The 18,087-nt window shown below is 38.2% G+C and overlaps 2 protein-coding genes across 2 annotated transcripts in view; one reads left to right on the plus strand and one right to left on the minus strand.

Annotated features, from left to right (window-relative positions):
- Positions 1-7,437: 7,437 nt before the first annotated feature.
- The window catches only part of efnb2b (ephrin-B2b), a 41,060-nt gene continuing 30,410 nt past the window's right edge, over positions 7,438-18,087 (plus strand). Inside the window, exon 1 of the mRNA XM_067442165.1 lies at positions 7,438-8,174. Within this exon, the coding sequence (XP_067298266.1) occupies positions 8,041-8,174 (134 nt within the window). The 5' untranslated portion in view covers positions 7,438-8,040. The remainder of the gene's footprint in view (positions 8,175-18,087) is intronic.
- Positions 13,803-17,946, minus strand: en1b (engrailed homeobox 1b). Its single transcript, XM_067442164.1, has 2 exons — positions 17,163-17,946; positions 13,803-14,737 (listed from the first exon to the last, which is right to left on the minus strand). Exons 1-2 carry the CDS (start codon positions 17,665-17,667, stop codon positions 14,418-14,420), a joined length of 825 nt encoding a protein of 274 aa, XP_067298265.1. The 5' UTR covers positions 17,668-17,946; the 3' UTR covers positions 13,803-14,417.

The following is an 18,087-nucleotide window of genomic DNA, read 5'->3' on the forward strand; positions in this document are numbered from 1 at the left end:
ATGGCTTATAACAATGGCAGAACACTTTTTATAAGGTTTCTTAAAGAACCATGCTTTGAAAGTGTTACAAATAACTTTTTTAATAATAGTTCATTACGTCCTTCATTATTTGTGTATTTTGTTTTTTTATTTGTTTATTTGTTTCTCTCTGCAGATCATAAGGTTATGGTACGTGACACCATCTGAAATACACAATTGAGTTTAGAGTTACAGTTTGTCTCTTCCATTTGATTATGTAAAAACAATTACGTTTATGAAGTATATAATTAGCATTATATATAGTATTGGGAGGTATATGAGCCCTTAATGTAAAAGGTGATATAAAATCATGTGAGTAATGTTTTTTTTTTCTTTGCAACTGGATGCGTAGGCATAAAGTTATATTTGCAACAACTAAAAAAATTCTAATAATATGGACCATAAATTCAATAACTGTTACTTACTTTGTGGAGAAGAGATTACTGAAGCTGTTGCAGATTTGAAAACCAAAAGGTGGGAATAAAGAACCCTAAATTCTAATACAACAAACCATTTCAGCAAATAAAGGGTATATATACACAGTAGGTACGGAAAGTATTCAGACTTTGTTAAATTGTAGCCATTTGCGAAAATCATCCAAGTACATTTTTTTCTCATTAATGTACACACATCACCCCATATTGACAGAAAAACACAGAATTGTTGACATTTTTGCAGATTTATTAAAAAAGAAAAACTAAAATATAACATGGTCCTAAGTATTCAGACCCTTTCCTGTGACACTCATATATTTAACTCAGGTGCTGTCCATTTCTTTTGATCATCCTTGAGATGGTTCTACACCTTCATTTGAGTCCAGCTGTGTTTGATTATACTGATTGGACTTGATTAGGAAACCACACACCTGTCTATATAAGACCTTACAGCTCACAGTGCATGTCAGAGCAAATGAGAATCATGAGGTCAAAGGAACTGCCTGAAGAGCTCAGAGACAGAATTGTGGCAAGGCACCCTTCCTAGAGCTGGCTGTCCGGCCAAACTGAGCTATCGGGGAGAAGAGCCTTGGTGAGAGAGGTAAAGAAGAACCCAAAGATCACTGTGGCTGAGCTCCAGAGATGCAGTCAGGAAATGGGAGAAAGTTGTAGAAAGTCAACCATCACTGTAGCCCTCCACCAGTCAGGGTTTTATGGTAGAGTGGCTAACGGAAGCCTCTCCTCAGTGCAAGACACATGAGAGTTTGTTAAAAAAAACACCTGAATGACTCCAAGATGATGAGAAATAAAATTCTCTGGTCTGATGATACCAATATAGAACGTTTTGGCCTTAAGGGGTATGTGTGGAGAAAAATATCACCTGTCCAATACAGTCACAGCAGTGAAGCATGGTGGTGGTAGCATCATGATGTGGGGGTGTTTTTCAGCTGCAGGGACAGCACGACTGGTTGCAATTGAGGGAAAAATGAATGTGGCCAAGTACAGTGATATCCTGGACAAAAAAAACCTTCTTCAGAGTGCTCAAGACCTCAGACTCGGCCGAAGGTTAACCTTCCAACAAGACAATGACCCTAAGCACAGCTAAAATAATGAAGACATTTTTACAACAACTCTGTGACTGTTCTTGAATGGCCCAGCCAGAGCCCTGACTTAAACCCAATTGAGCATCCCTGGAGAGAATCTGCAAGGAGGAATGGCAGAGGATCCCCAAATCCAGGTGTGAAAAACTTGTTGCATCTTTCCCAATATATATATGCACACACCGATCAGGAATACCATTATTCACTTCATTACAGTTGAAGTAAATAATCTCTTCATCACTGCTCCTGTTAGTGGGTGATATATTAGGTAAGAAGTTAACATTTTGTCCTCAAAGTTTATGTCTTAGAAGCAGGAATAATTGGCAAGCGTGTTGAGCAAGTTTGACAAGGGCCAAATTGTGATGGCTTTATGAATGGGTCAGAGCATCTTCAAAACTGCAGCTCTTGGTGTTCCCGGACTGCAGTGGTCAGTAGCTATCAACAGTGGTCCAAGGAAGGAACGGTGGTTAACCGGCGACTGGTCATGGGCGGATAAGGCTCATTGATGCATGTGGGGAGCGAAGGCTGGCCCATGTGGTCTGATCAAACAGACAAGCTACTGTAGCTCAATTTTTTAAGAGGTTAATGCTGGTTCTGATAGAAAGGTGTCAGAATACACAGTACATCGCAGTTTGTTGCGTAGGGTTGCATAGCCACAGATCATTCAGGGTGCCCATGCTGACCCCTGTCCACCACTGAAAGTGCCAACAGTGGTTACATGAGCATCACGCAGCAATAGAAGAAGGTGCCCTGTTCTGTCAAATCGCATTTTCTTTTACATCACATGGATGGCGTGGTGCGTGTGCGTGTACGTCACTTACCTGGGGAACACATGGCACCAGGATGCACTATGGGAAGAAGGCAAGCCAGCAGAGACAGTGTGATGCTTTGGGTAATGTTCTGCTGGAAAACCTTGGGTCCTGTCATCCTACCATCCTACATCCTACAAGTACCACCTACCTAAGCAATATTGCAGACTATCTACATCCTTTCATAGAAACGGTATTCCCTGATGGCTGTGGCCTCTTTCAGCAAAAATGGAGTACAACAAAGAATTTGAGGTGTTGACTTGGCATCCAAATTCCCCAGATCTCAATCGAACGAGCATCTGTGGGATGTGCTGAACAAACAAGTCCAATCCACCAAGGCCCCACCTCACAACTTACAAGACTTAAAGGATCTGCTGCTAACATCTTGGTACCAGATTCCACAGCACACCTTCAGGGGTCTAGTGGGCCGGTGGCAGGGCTGTTTTAACGAAAGTGGGACAAACACAGTATTAGTTTTGTGTGTGTGTGTGTGTGTGTGTGTGTGTGTGTGTGTGTGTGTGTGTGTGTGTGTGTGTGTGTGTGTGTGTGCGTGTTGACTTTCAGCACCATTACTCTAGTATTCAGTGTCACATGATCCTTTAAAAATCCGACATTTGATTTCAGTGCTCAAGCAACATTTATTACAGTTGTGCTGCTTGATATTTTTGTAGAATCATTTTTATCAAGACATTCTGAAATAAATTCTGTATTCTTTCATAATGGGTAAAAGCTCAAAAGAATATACATTATTTGATAAATATAAAAAATATACTCAGGCCCTACACTTTTGGATGGTAATGTTTATAAGCCACTTTTGCAATTATGTTTGAGCTCAAATTCTCACCAATGGACTTAATCTTAAGTTAACTTAATGTACTCTAGGACAGGCATCCACAAGTGTAATTTATGAAGTTTTATTACTTATGTTCAGCTCTTAATGTATGACAGACAAAATGTGTCCCAAAACATATCTTTATTTTGAACAGAATTGCTAATAAACCTATAACTGAAGACTGGAAAGTAAAGTCAGGAAAGGAATCAGGGATCAGGGTTGCTTCATCATCAATTTGAAATTGCATCCCAGTAAACTTACACTGTCATGGCTCGAACCGCAGTGACCTTTGAAACAGATGTAGAATGGAGATGTTATGTGAAAGCTACAAGTAGATCTAATTGCAATGAACAGATAGATACTGTTCTTTTGAGTGACAGCAGCCAAATGTTTGGTTTGGTTTAGTCTGGCTGACAAGTGCTCTTGTTCTTTGGGCTTCAGGTAAAAATATAGCACAGCGGGCGAGATGTGTGTGTACTTGTACAACAATCTTTGTGAGGACTGGTTTGAGTTTTAAACGAGTGGAGGGAGGACAAAGAGAGTAAGGTGAGGACATGTTAGCCCGTTCTCGCTTTTTTAGTGACCCCTTTAAAAGGCCTGTTTGAGGGTCAAGACTTGGCTTTAAGTATAAGGTTATAATTAGGTTACGGCAAGGTTTGGGGTAAGGCTTCAGGTTAGGTACCTAGTTGTAAGAAGTTAGATTACATTGTGCCAATGAATGTCCTCCGATATACTAGAATGTGTGTGTGTTTGTGTGTGTTCAGGTTTTTCTATCACGGTTGCGGCTTCAACCTGAATGCACACTGACTCAGGGGGACTTGTGTCACTGTGGGGTCCTAAATTGAGGTCCCCATGAAGAATATTTTTTGAAAATGTAAAAATGCATTGTAATGGGTAGGGTTAGTGTAAGGGGATAGAATATATGATTTGTACCGTATCATGCCTATGGAGAGTCCTCGTAAACCACATATTCAAGAGTGTGTGTTTATATGTATAAGTGTGATGGAAATGGAATAGATGAGCATGTGGGATTTTGTGTGTGTCTGAAAATGGACGTGAAGAGAAAGAGAGAGATGCCTGTTAACATGCTGCACTGCGGACACACACTGCTCTTTAAACACAGATTGATGGAGTAATGTCACGCTGCTTGGAGGTCCATTCTGTTGAGGGCATGAGGGGGAACTGACATCCGGGCCTCCTCCGTAAGTATTTCCATGCTCGTGTCCTACAGCGATATAGAAAACATAAATAAAATATATTTATGTGTTTTTTAATCAATTACGTACTTAGTGGTAATTTTGTTCAGCTCAAACTGTGTTTACATGCATAAAAGTGACTTTGAAAGGAATGTGCGAAGTGTGTGACACAGTTCGTCCGTTGATTCAAGGCAGATTTGGGCAGCAGCTGTGTGTCAGGATCTCTTTTTTTCATAGACATCTGCGACTGCTAGATGGAAACGTGTTTTTAAGCAGTCGTCTCGGCTTCTTAAACACGCCGCAGTAGATTTTGCCTGATTCTTCACCACAAGTGCATCGCTAAACTTAGTATGTCAGACAAAAATCAACAAATACAAAAGCACGGGAAGACAGGACAAAATATGAATATTTGGGTTGACTTTTATTGTTTTTAAATTGTTTTATGACTGGAAATTGTTTGTAAGCAGATTTGGCCTCTTTCAAAAGACAAAATTGCAGATGTAGGATAATTGTTCCACTTTTACACTCTTTGAAAAAAAGGTACAAAAGCTGTCACTGGGGCAGCACCCTTTATACTGAACCTCATTTACCCCTAAACGGTGCATATACCTAAAGTATACATATTAATACCTAACTGGTATATAGCTTTTAAAAAAAGGGTATCACCCCAGTGACAGCTCTTGTACCTTTTTTTTAGTAAAAATTTGTGTCAGGACTACAGGTGTCTCGGACACTGGCACCTGTCGTCACGGGACAGATCAGCCTGCAATTCCGATAAACCCTGATGCATTCCGGCGTATTACCGTCTTTACGCTACAGCCCAGCCATCCCACCCTGATCCCAACACAAACTTCCTGAACATCCATAAAATGATTTACTCACATGGAACAGTTGTTGCTGTAATATGTGTGTGTGTTTTTTTTCTTGTCTGGGCAGACACACAGTGAGCTCACACACACAAGACAAAGAGAGAGGAATGGAATAGCGCCCTTCGGACCACACATCTCGCAGGCTGCGTAAAAGGACTTCTTCACGCTCAATGCTGTGCGGCTGCCCCAGAAATCTCTCGGTATCTTGAGCTGGTTCTGTCATCTGAAAGGCCGAGTGAGTTAGTGAGCGAAGGAGTGGGGGTGATGGGGTGTACTGGTTAAAGCTCAAGGGCTCGTAACTGGTTTGAGAAAATCTAAATTTGCCCTTAAGCAAGATACCAGGTCAGTATAGAGGAGAGCACGAAAGATAAATATACATAAATACAGTATACTATACCATTCGATAGTTTGGGGTGCATGCATGGGTATACGCTATTTTTATGTTTTCGGAAGAAGTCTCTTGTTCACTAAGGCTACATTTATTTGATAAAAAATAAAAAGTAATATTATGAAATATTTTTCTAGCAGGATTTTTTTTTAGCAGTTATTACATTTGATGCTAAAGAAACAGTATTATTGTTGTTGTTATTATTATTATTATTATTATTATTATTATTAATGTTGAAAAGATTTGTCCTGCCTAATAATTGTGTGGACTTTGATGAACAACAATTATTTGAAATTGGAATATTTTTGTCTTTACTGACATTTTTAATTAATTTAATGCACCCTTGTTGAATACAAATATTAATTTATTTCACATTTTTATTTATTTATTTAATTTTTACAAAACCAAAACTTTTACATACAGGAATGCTGATACCTACGCATTAACTAACAGCGACTATAAAGAAAAAAAGAAAATGGTTTGTTTGAGTTTATTACTTCTGACTATTTTTTCAGGTTTTTTTTTTTTTCATTTTATTTTTTATCTTTGTCTCAATTTCACTTAATTTATGATGGTAAACAACTGTCTACTGTTATAGTTTATAGTTATAGTTTAATAGTTTCTGACACTCATCCAAAACTAGTGAACTCTGATCCAGCAAGGAAAGCAAGCATGTTCTCTATTTTATAAAATATTTACACAAATAATTTAGCCAAGAAATGAAACCTCTCTCTGTTAATAAAATGTAAGCCCCCAAAAGGCAGTTATGAACAGAAATTGCATTCTGATGTGTTTGTCAGTTATTTTATTATCATCAGATATTTCATTCAACATTAATCTTGTGTTCACGTCAAATGAAATCATCTTCAGCCTGAAGATAACTTTCCACTTCTCTTCTCTTCTGTCGGCTTTGCACTTCAGCTGTATCGTTGATGCCGCCCCTTGACCCATACTGACCCTTGAGTTTATATTCCTGCGGGTGAAAGCCGACGCCGCAGACCACCCCTCCTGTACGGTACTCCATCAGACCTTGGTACATATTAATGTTATTTTCGGGTCATTTAACTTTGCTGTGCAGGAGGGCTAGGGGCTGTCACAAAACCGTAAATCACGGAGCTGGGGAGCGAGCTGGTGCCATAACAGATTATCATATGGATTTTAGGTGAGGTTAAAGTAGTCCCAGAACAGGACCTTATTTGGGTAATGATACAGGCATATGCATATGCGTTGACAGGTGTGTTTTCACCACTGACACCCACACAACATACATTAACAGGCCTATACTTTAAATCGGTTTTGTTGAAAATTGAAAAGATGGCGAGATGACACTTGTCGTATTTGAATAGGAATTAAAGTGGCTATAAGATTTAGACTTGGTTAAAATTAGATTTGATATTAGGCATCTCATGAAGGGGGGGGGGGGGGGGGGGTGTTATGCTCTTATTGCTCAGATAAATTTAGATAGGCCTACAATTTGGTCAAACTAACATAAAAATGTTATTTGTGGTAACATCTAAATAAACTGCCTTTATTTAGGCTAAATACATGTAAAAAATGATTACGATTGAACCACAATTTATGCACTACATGGGCACCAATACAAGTCCATTTGGACCAGATAGGTAACTTTTGACCGTATATTGTAACCATAACCATAATCCAATATATAATTATAATCTTAATTATATAAGTACATGCAGTTAATTACTATTACTTAGGCTACTTAATTGTATAATTACACTGTAAAAATGACACCTTTAAATAAAGTGTAACCCCAAATAGCATAAAGAGGTGGCTATAGTAGGCTATTCAAATGCATGTATGTCTAAAATGTGTATGTCTTTAGACAAGTAGGCTATTTTTGGGCAATTCTTCAATTAAAATCACTTTTGAGGCTACTTCAGATCAGATTTTAAAACAGGCCTATTTCATCTGCATTGCATGTGCCTCACATGTCATCATGGGCTCCATCAGCTTTCAGTGATGACATGTGGCTCTTTCTGAAGAGAAAAACAATTATAATTTGGGAAACCCTAATGCTTTTCAAAAAAGGGATTTAGGAGGGTAAGCTAAAGCCCAAGCCCAAAATATGCTTAAAATGTTTAGATAGCCAATCTGTGCTTTAAGGATTGTTGTTTTTTTTGTAAATGTTAAAACCGCAAGGGGACAGAATAGAATTCAGAAGCTCATGTTCTAATATTCTATTTTTAACATATCCTGCTGATGCTCTGAGATGGTGCTTGTTTCTCAGATCATGTCTTCTCAAAAGTGGGACAATCGCTCATATTCTCTCGCGGGGAATGACATCACGGCCTGTGACAGCCGTGTGCTAATTGAATATGACGAACTGTTCCCCGGCTCACCTCTCGCCACCTCGGGACTGCGCAGCCAGCGATGAGAGACCGAGAAGAGGAGACTTCGCGATTCCCCCGCCTTTTGAAGTGCAAGGCCGACGGTGAAAACCTAGCCGCTAATGCTAGCGCGCATCGTGGAAGGCCCTGTCTGTCTGTCTGCGTCTGCTGGAGACGGTAAAGTAATACCACATGTGAGAGGCACGCGGAGTGAAGAGCCTCTTGACCACCCATCGCATATTATGATACCAGGTGTCCCGCGCTTTGTTCTCTTTGTGCGTGTACCTTCATTATATAAAAAAGCGCCCTGACAGGATGGGCCCTGAAAAATCTGTACAGCAGATGCCATTGTGAACTGGGTGAACACCCACCGCTGTCCCGCGATAGGACCCCTTCTGTTTGTAATTAGAATTCTTGTCAACTCTTCTTCCTTTCATATATTATGACATTTATTTTTGTCCGAATCTATTAAGTTAACAATTAGCCTACATTAAATCTTGTTTCTTAATTAAAATGAATATTGATAGCGTTGTGCCTGTGCCTGATCTGTGTTTAGCCTGAATATTTTATTTAGTTCAAATGTTTATAATATTATTAATTTAAATATTAGGCCTATTTTGATGTTACTGTCAATGTCATTAGGCCCATGTATACGTTTTTTTAAATCACATTTTGACCTTTATGAAAATGGATTAGCCCTAAGAAAATTGTTTTAAAATAGATTAAAAGAGCTTGCACGTTTTTATCTTCCAGATAGGCTATAGGTAGGCTATTTGTCGTTGATCAGGCTATACGTGGAGCTGCGACAAAACGTGACGAAATGTTTTTTACGGCACCACTGCAGTAGCCTAGGCTACCTTTCATGCAACGAGAACTGGAAATATAAACTATAACTATAAAACTGAATATCCAGATGTTTTATCAACATCATGCATCTAAACCGCGTGACTGTGGTAAGACACCGGCCAGCTATTTGAAAAACGGTAGCAAGCTACAAAAGAAAAAAGTGAATTAGGCCATAGGCTAGGCCTATATATATATATATATATATATATATATATATATATATATATATATATATATATATATATATATATATATATATATATATATAGGCCTATGACATTTGCACATTTGACAGACACATTTAATTGACTAAGTTAAAACGGAAAATACATAAACAATATAGCCTACATTGCAAGTTTTTTTTTTTTTTTTTTGACCGACTGGTTTTATTGCCTCAGTACGTGATTTTAAATAATTTCACAAATATACTCTGTTTGTAATGCTCTTATTTATATGTAAATAATGTAAAAAAAAAAAAAAAAACAGTAATAACTTAATAACAAATTTGTTTAGATGTATCTAAAATCAGCCAGCCAGAAACAATGTTGTGCAGATTATCTCTCAATTGATATATGTGTATCTCACCGTACTCTTCTTTTACAAAGCCTTTGCAGCAGTGCGTTTGTGTCTGGCTCTGTGCAGCTGACCAGATTGGGGTGGGTTAAGGGGGAATGAAGGTACTTGGTTGTATCCACCATGTAATGTTCATTTATCTGCTCCCACGTTTGTGGCTGCTCTCCCAGTGCTCCTAATGCCTACACTGGCGCATTGGGAGGTTAACATTCAATGCCATCCTTTGTTGAATCACCCCACCAGTATTGCCTCTGTATACATTTGTCACACATTTCAACAGCAAAAACTGAAGTGATGTGGACCTTGAAGGAAGGGGGCAGGTTTAGAATAGGACAGTGCATTTGGGAAGGCGTATCTATTCTAAAAACGAGAGAATAGACATTTGACCTTAGAGCAGCTTTTAAACTAAATCGTTTTGTGATATAATGCATGAAAGAATGGAGTGTGTATAGATTTGCCAGATGTGTGAATTAAATTAACTGTTGGTGCTTTATTTTAGAAGTTTGTGACAGAAAGACATCCTCTTTCCAATGCATGTCCCACTGATTTGATCCTTTTTACCACACATTCTGCTCAGTAATTCCGTGGGGGATTATATTCGAGTTAAGTGGGGCCGTGCTGGTTTGTGATCGAAGCGATGATGCCTGTGCATGCGTGCGCGCGTGCGCACAACAGAAACACATGTTAGCTGTGTGTGTACAAGAGCACCGCCGTTTGTAAGCATCAAGAGCTGGTAGTGTTGTGACGCGAATAGCTCCTGAACCGCTGCTCCCCACCCACGGTGTTTTCTAATAGGATTACCAATCACTTAGCTCCTATATTTGCATCCTTTAGTCCTATTCAGGGTCACTGGCCTCTTCCGCTGTTCTTTGATCAATGGTGCACGTTTGCCTCTGGTCAACGAGGGCACAAACCGAGACTGTGAAATTTGTGCCGTCGATGGAGCAAGATTTCCCTGTCCTCAACCCCTATGGCCTTCGCCTTTTCGCTTGCTTTCTCTGAGGTCCACCACTTGCCATTTCGCCAAACATTAGCCTATGTCCTCCTCTCCTATTTTTCTGTGAAAACAGGCTGACGTTCTCTTACCTTTGGCTGAAGCTTTCTAGTGTTTCGTTTGCAGCTAGCCTACTCTGCTAAATAATCTCCATAGTTTCGTCTTTTATTGCTTTCATTTGCATATATATTAAATACATGTTGTATGGTGGCTGTAGGGCAGAGTGTAGTGAGCACGCGCCGATCAGTTGCCTTTTGTTTTATCGATGCACCTGCTGAACGAAGACAGGCGGTTTTGTGACGTTTTTTAAATAAGTGATATATATTTAGCAAGGTGATCGGTGATTATGGTCCTTGCAGTGGATATGTGGATTGACCATTTATTTGGCCCACAATATAATGGCTTTTGATAAAATGGGCAAGAACAAAATTGCACAAAACTTAAAAAAACATATAGACGTAGCCTAAATAAACGATCAGTAAAACCAACCTAACAATGAAAAAAAAAAAAAAAAAAAAAAAAAAAAACTTCATAGCCTTTTGATTTTGAGCACCAAAATGTTGACCCAAGTATTTTATTTGATTGACTAAATGATATTTTGCCCATTTAATTATGTGCGAACAATTAGCTTACTCCACATTAGCCTATAACATTGTATATAAATTAGGATTGATTTTTTCTTTTTATCAAACAGCAGATTGTGGGGTAAACGCATTAAACATAAATGAATGGGGGAACTATTGTAGCATGATTAATATAGCCGGGCCTTGCGAAGTTTTTTATTGAGATGTTTTGTAAATAAAATGTAAATTACACATTCAAAATCTCACTATTATTTAATTTGTCAGACATGGGATTCGGGATTCGTTTGCTCTTTATTGCACAACTTAAAATGAATAATAAGCACCTTCATATAGCCTAACATTTTATTACAAAACACAAGGGGATGACTCGTCCATATACGAAAGCAAATTAATAATCGTTCTACCTATAGCCTACCTGTTTAAATAAGTAATCTCAATCGGCTTATGGCAATTAATATTTAATGTACAGGTGCTTTTAAAATGGGTCTTAGTGCTATGTGTTAATTAAATCCGCTGAATATTATGCAGCAGTTTATTAGCAGCTAAAATAATTAAAAATAAAAGCCGCCTGCGGCCTCCTGTGATGGCAAAACCCTAGCCTATTCCACGGGGAAGGCAAAATATTTATTAATTCAATACTTTTTTACGTTTACGTTAAAGAATAGCAGGAATTATTCTAGTAAGAGTGAAAGAAAGTAGATTTAAAATAGTAATTCCCTTTTTTTCTCTGTAATTTAAAACAATTACGAAGGCTATAGCTAAACATTTTCAGAACTCTAAATATTATAATAAATAATAAAACGAGAAATCCTGTAACATTAGGCTTGTAGCTACACTCTTACTCCCTGCTCATTTCAATATTGTCACATATAATAACATATTTATGACAAGAAGTAGCCTAGCTCTTAGCTTTCTATCTCAGGTCCCCTCTCACAATAAATGCGTCATGAACTGAAAGATTCAAATTTGATAACCTAGTCGTGCATGCAATAACAATTGTCAAGAAATTGTTTTAGAAAAATTAACGGAATTAAACAACAATCAATTTGTGGAACAATCGTCCGAAAAATGCAAACAGCGCCATATAATCTGAACATGGAGACAAATGTAAATCATTTTTTTGCGAAACGCTGACAACACTGAATATTTCAAAACAATTCATTTTAACTAATAAATGATTATTAACTTCTGATGTGGCTCCCTCTGTTTATAGGCATATCTCTGAGTGAAAACATTCTAGAAAGTCGAGGCCTGCTGGACTAACACAAATAAAACATAAATCCGGAGCGTAGCTGTAAATTTAGACGGTTGATTATTGCTTTTAAGTCTTGTTTATAGCCTAATATATTTCAGTATTACGCAATCCTTCCGATATCTGTGGGAATAAACCATAATTAAACGGGCTTATGAAGTTTTGTCCCAAACATTATCTGACAGGACAGCGCATTTTACATTAAGACTCATTGTATACTCGCCCCTTCTTGTATTGCTTAAGTCTTGACTCACTTGTGTGGAAAATACGTACATTAGACGTAATGCATTATGAGAGGCTTTAGACGATTAGTCTTATAACATTTTATGTTATTGGCACTGCAAGATCCCTCAGTTTAAATTATTATGAAAATGTAAACAATTAAGATGCTTCAAATTTCTGCACGTATTATAAGATCTTTCTGCACGTTTAACATAGGCCCAGTTTGACTTGAAATAACATTATTCACCCAAATCATTTTATAATAGCCTACTGTTCCCGGCTCTCAGGCCCCCCAAACAAAATTGTCACAACATATTCTTTATTGGCCTCAAAACGTTTAATATGCTACTTTGCAACGCACGTGTTCAATGTGCTTTGCCTTAACAATACGCGGACTGTTCAGAGAGAATGCGGTGTTTTTAGACATCCGTGATTTTGTTTTGACTGCTCAACTTGACCTTTTAACCTCGCTGGGAGAGTTATCCTGGATCTGTTCTTTGATCCCTACTAGACACAGACTCCTGCACACTGCCTCGCAAAGACCCTTCTATCGGCAGCCAAACGCCGAGCGCTCTCTGCGCCGCTGTCATCGCAAGTAGTCAGATGTGTGACGGCAACATAAGAAAACTATTTTTATGGTTGGTAATCTACTTTCAAACAGTTCATTAAAAGTATGTGCGGTCAAACACATGATATACGCTGATGCAAATTCTGATATCATGCTAACCGAGATCAACAAATGCTGCCGAGATTAATGCAATAGGCCTTTAGGCATGAAGAAATTGTGTCTAAAAGATGCCGTTGCATAAGGAAGATTAATCAGCTATTAAATCGTCTCACATTTAATTAAGTCTAGGACATTTGCAGAGCACAATTATTTTGAAATATAGTCTACCATTTTAATGCGCAGAATTTTTAAATCAATAGTTTCATCGTCGGCGTTATAAAGAATGAATGCCCATCTTGTCTAAATTAAAATAAATAAAAAGTGTGCTCCAAGATTTAATTTAAATTTTATTTAGAAAAATAGTATAAGTTTTTATTAGCCTTTATATTTTTTGTGTGGAATTGAACTAGCCTACACAATACTGTCAGCCAGAATCAAATATCGTTATATATTTCGTAGCCTATTATATTAGCTGCCCTTACATGTTTTATACTTAATTATATAGGCTATCAAAATGGCACATATTACAATTAAATTAAGTGAAATTTAATAATCATACGTAGTACCCTTAAAAAAAAAAAAAAAACAATATCGTGATCTCCCCATCATAATTACACTAGCCTATATGATGCCTCATTCAAACAAATTAGAGTAGCGTAGAAAAGCATCGTTTTGTGATACATTTATTAAACAAAAATATATCAGGGGTTTAAGTCATCGTAGCGTTTAAATGGCTACAGATCGTGTAATTATGTTAAGGGTTCGTAGACAGGGGGAAAAAAGTAAAGAAAAAAAGAGCAATGGCACATTCTACCTTTTTTATTTCAGACAACATCATCTGAACATATTAAAATCTTTGGCTTGAAGCGTTGGTTCAGTCACGCATTTGAAGAACTGTGAGATAAGGGATTTAAGAGACAGGGCTATCACAAAAACTCTAACAAAGCCTGACACTTAGGCCTACTGAAACGGTGAGCAACCACATTGGGAAAGGAGAAGAAACGTTAGAAATATTCATCAAGTAAGGAGCAATATAGACATCCCCTTACCTGGAATTAAATATACACATCTTACAGTTTTGGCTATATATAAATTTTCATAGTGTTCGTATTTAGATGCATGTCCATATACTGTATGATAAACAGAAATTTGTTTAAATATCGTATCTTCGCTTCGCTGAATTCGAAGACTTCTCCTTTTCATTTGATTCATAAAAAATATGAAAAATCACTTTTGTTGGGATCAGCGTCCATGGCCTTTTTAGGAGAGAAGTCGGGCCATTTTATTCGCTATCTTCTTTTTCATCTTGAACTGTGGTTGTGGAATGGTTGTAAAGTCCTTGAGCCATGAGCTGAAGAGCGAGGCCGTTCTTATAGCCAGAGGCCTTTTTGATTTTGGCCCTCTTATTCTGGAACCAGATTTTTATTTGTGACTCATTGAGGTTGAGTTCCTGGGCCAGTGACTGTCTCCGCTGCTCCGTAATGTACCGATTCGCCTGAAACTCGGATTTAAGTCTCTGCAGCTGTTCAGCCGTGAAAGCGGTTCTCGGTCGCTTGTCTTCCTTCTCGCTTTTCTTCTTTTTCAATTTTCGTGTCCTTGGGCCTAGTGTAGAAACAACAATAAAACGAAGACATAAATATCATAAAGCAGTATAAATACTAGCTACATACCCACACCTGACAGAGAATGCCTTTGGCAGGTGAGTGAAACGATTGATGCGGTGTTAACATGAGGGCCTACCTGACACTTCCGTATTGGACAAGCTATTTCAGCTGCGCTCTCTTTAGAAACGTCGATAAAGAATTCATACTGCAGGTCATTATGCAGCCCTTTGTCTTCAATTGCTGAATAAACAATAGATCTTTGCAATGAAACATAATGAGTGTTTGGGTGTACGAATGTCCTCAGCTGACATGTGCTAAAAAGGCCAGAAAAAAAGTCTGCAGAAAAAGCTGAAGTCAGTTATATTTCTAAACTACAAACTAGCTATAATAATTGTAACATTTAAATGCATTTTTAAATGAACAAGATATTGAATCATAAGCAATTCATATGAAGACCTGCAATGAAAGCTTGCTTGTAGGCCTCAGTCCTCGACTGTCACTTGAGCTTACACCCAGCGAACATGGCGGGAAAGCCGAATGAGTCTTTGTGTGGGTCTGCTTATTCTTACAAAAGAAGCTCTTTTTCGGATTTTTTTTAATTTAATTTTTTTTGTTAGGTTGCATTAAATGTACATAGTATATTATTACTAGTACTATCAGCATATCAGACAAAATGACAACATGTCGACACATCTGTAGGATATTCGCCCCGTTTTCCACAACAATAGAAGGTCGAAGTAGGAAATCACCTCGTTATTGTCAGTCAAATAGGAAATAAAATAGATAGGTTAATCAGGTTTTGTTGTTCTGTGGCCTCTCGCGATTTGGTATATTATAAACTATATTTTCATGTAGCCTAAATAATAGCTATATTTCAAACAAATAAAACAGAGTTAAATTTCAAACCGAGCTAAATTATGCACATTAAAAAAAAAGAATGCACTAGGCCTAACCTCTGCAGATGAGCTGTGTTAATTGCTAAAGATAACATTACTGAGAAGGAGCAGATATTTTTAAAATTAAAAACGGTTTTTCCGTTGCAACAACTGACCTGTTATTGTCCTACAAGTAGTTTAATACATTTTACAGGCTATGTCTATGAATAATGCAGCTCATATCCAAAATTATTGATGCACAGTATTTGCAAATAAAAATAAGAAAAGCAAACGACCTGCATATTATGCAAAGCAAATATCACCACGCATGTGTGCATGATATTACACGCACGTCAAGAAAACAATTTTCTGCTTTATCAATCAACAACTGAACAGAACCCAAAGCCTTTCCTTCAGGAAACTGCTCTCATATGATCGAAATTCTGCTTGCCTTCTGCGAAAGTCCAGTGCCTGATAGCTCAATCAGTAAGTCAATCAGCGAAGTCAATCAAAGCATCTTTTCCAACAGCCCAGCTGACTTTGTGTCAGGTATGCAGTGTAAAAATATTTTGTCAGTTAACCTATATGTAGGCCTACTTCTTGTGGTAACATCTAAACGATCCGAGTTTTTTATTTGTATTGTTTAGGCTAAGTCAAACTAATTTATAATTACTGAAATGTGATTACACTGGTTTTAAGAGCAGGTCTAAAAAGTAGCCTACTTCAAGGTAGCTAGGAACTAAACACATTTTACAGCGTGATTAACGTTAAGGAGATTCATAACAGACAAAATCCATTAATTCAAATGACCCTTGACTGTTTTGGCCCTAAAACAAAATAGCATACCCTACTTAGGCTATGCAAATCGAATATCATAAAATAACAAATGCATTACAAATAGGCTAGGCTAGCCAGCAGCAAAAGGACGTGGATTTTAACGAACGCCGCAAAACATTGACTAAATCTCGGCACTTTCCTCGTCTTATAGTTCCCTTCATTAACACAAAGATGTTTGTGCTGATAATATACTTTCATATTTACACATACCATCATTGACTAAGAATTAATGCTATTAAATGATGCTCGTTATTGCTGTTTAACAACATGTTTAGAAACTGTGGTTAGACCGAATAATTTCAAAAGGATTACTATTATCTAAAAATTAAACTTATCTATTCCACATTAGTGGCAGTGGCGTATCCTTACTATTCCCTTTATAGTAGATTGTTTTATAGCATGCTACAATTATTTTGTACAGAAAAGCTTAGACATTTAGAGGTTTGCGGCCTATAAACGACTATTGTGACTATTACACTCATGCCTCAAAACAATCCAAGACAGATACATATTATAGTGGCAGCTTCAGACGCTGCGTAAAACTAGAGAAATTAAAACGCGCTACCAAATCATTAAAAATGATGCGCACTCCAAAATAAAAAAATAAAAAAAAAATAAAGGAACAAAAATAAAATAAAAAAAAGTTTTTCGCGTGGAGCGTCAATCGCTGTTTGTGAATCATACGGTGCAATTAAGAAACTAGCGCCTTACCAGATGAAGGTCTGTCCGAGTACCTGGTGCAGTACACCCACGCAGGCCATAGTAAAGGCTGCGATTCTTTAGCTGGCGGAGTTCCCCCGTTAGCGTTCACCACCATTATCGACGGCGTATTCTCCCCGTACCTTGCTGTGGTAGTTCCATTTCCCTCGACAAGCTTTGCCGAGGTCTGCTTTGAGGATGGCGAAGACGAAGAGGACGAAGAAGTGCTGTCACTACTGCAGTTTGAATCCTGGCAAAGGCTGCTATTATGCGACGGCCTTATTACCATAGGGTTAACATTCTCCCTACCCGAGGTTTGCGCCCGGTCCCTGCTCCCAAGATCTTTCTTGCAGCCGAAATCTGGCCTTAGAATATTGTCGATGAAAAAGTTCGTGGTTCTGTGGGCTTGCTGCGCAGCCTGGTGAGGTAAAATCGGAGGAGATGGTATATTGGGTGAGAGCGAGACGCTCTCAGATTCAGTCGAATCACGACTGTTTTGATCCTTTTGCTCCTCCATGACAGCTGGATCGTGGTATGCACTCCAAAATTCCACTTGTTGCAAAGAGCGGTATCCGGATAACAACAAACAAGAATACAGTCTATACTGTTAAAATAAAGGTATACGAAATACCTTAAGAGAAGCGACTGTCATAGCATCGGAATGCTTTCCGCGATCAAGGCGTTTCAAGTGTCAAAACACACCCGTTATTCATGTCAGACAATACATCGCGCGCTGCTCCGCAGTCCCCGACTCGCTGCCCCGTGTGACAGCTCGCGCTTAACAAACTCTTTCTAAAATCACTGTGCCCCTCACATACTTTTTTCCCTTAACCGGAAGCACGTGAGCGAGACACACGTGCAATGGACCAATGGGGTACCAACATCCTTGGTGTCACAAGAGGAGAATGTCCAATAGAATTTTACAATCTTATGCAAA

This window comes from Pseudorasbora parva, chromosome 4 (genome assembly GCF_024679245.1).
Source record: "Pseudorasbora parva isolate DD20220531a chromosome 4, ASM2467924v1, whole genome shotgun sequence".
Lineage (NCBI taxonomy): Eukaryota > Metazoa > Chordata > Actinopteri > Cypriniformes > Gobionidae > Pseudorasbora > Pseudorasbora parva.

Coding starts and splice junctions, on each gene's coding strand:
- en1b (XM_067442164.1), bottom strand. CDS start 17,667: ATGGAGGAGCAAAAGGATCAAAACAGTCGTGATTCGACTGAATCTGAG. Junction 14,738..17,162: donor CTCGGACAGACCTTCATCTG/GTAAGGCGCTAG, acceptor TTTCTACACTAG/GCCCAAGGACACGAAAATTG.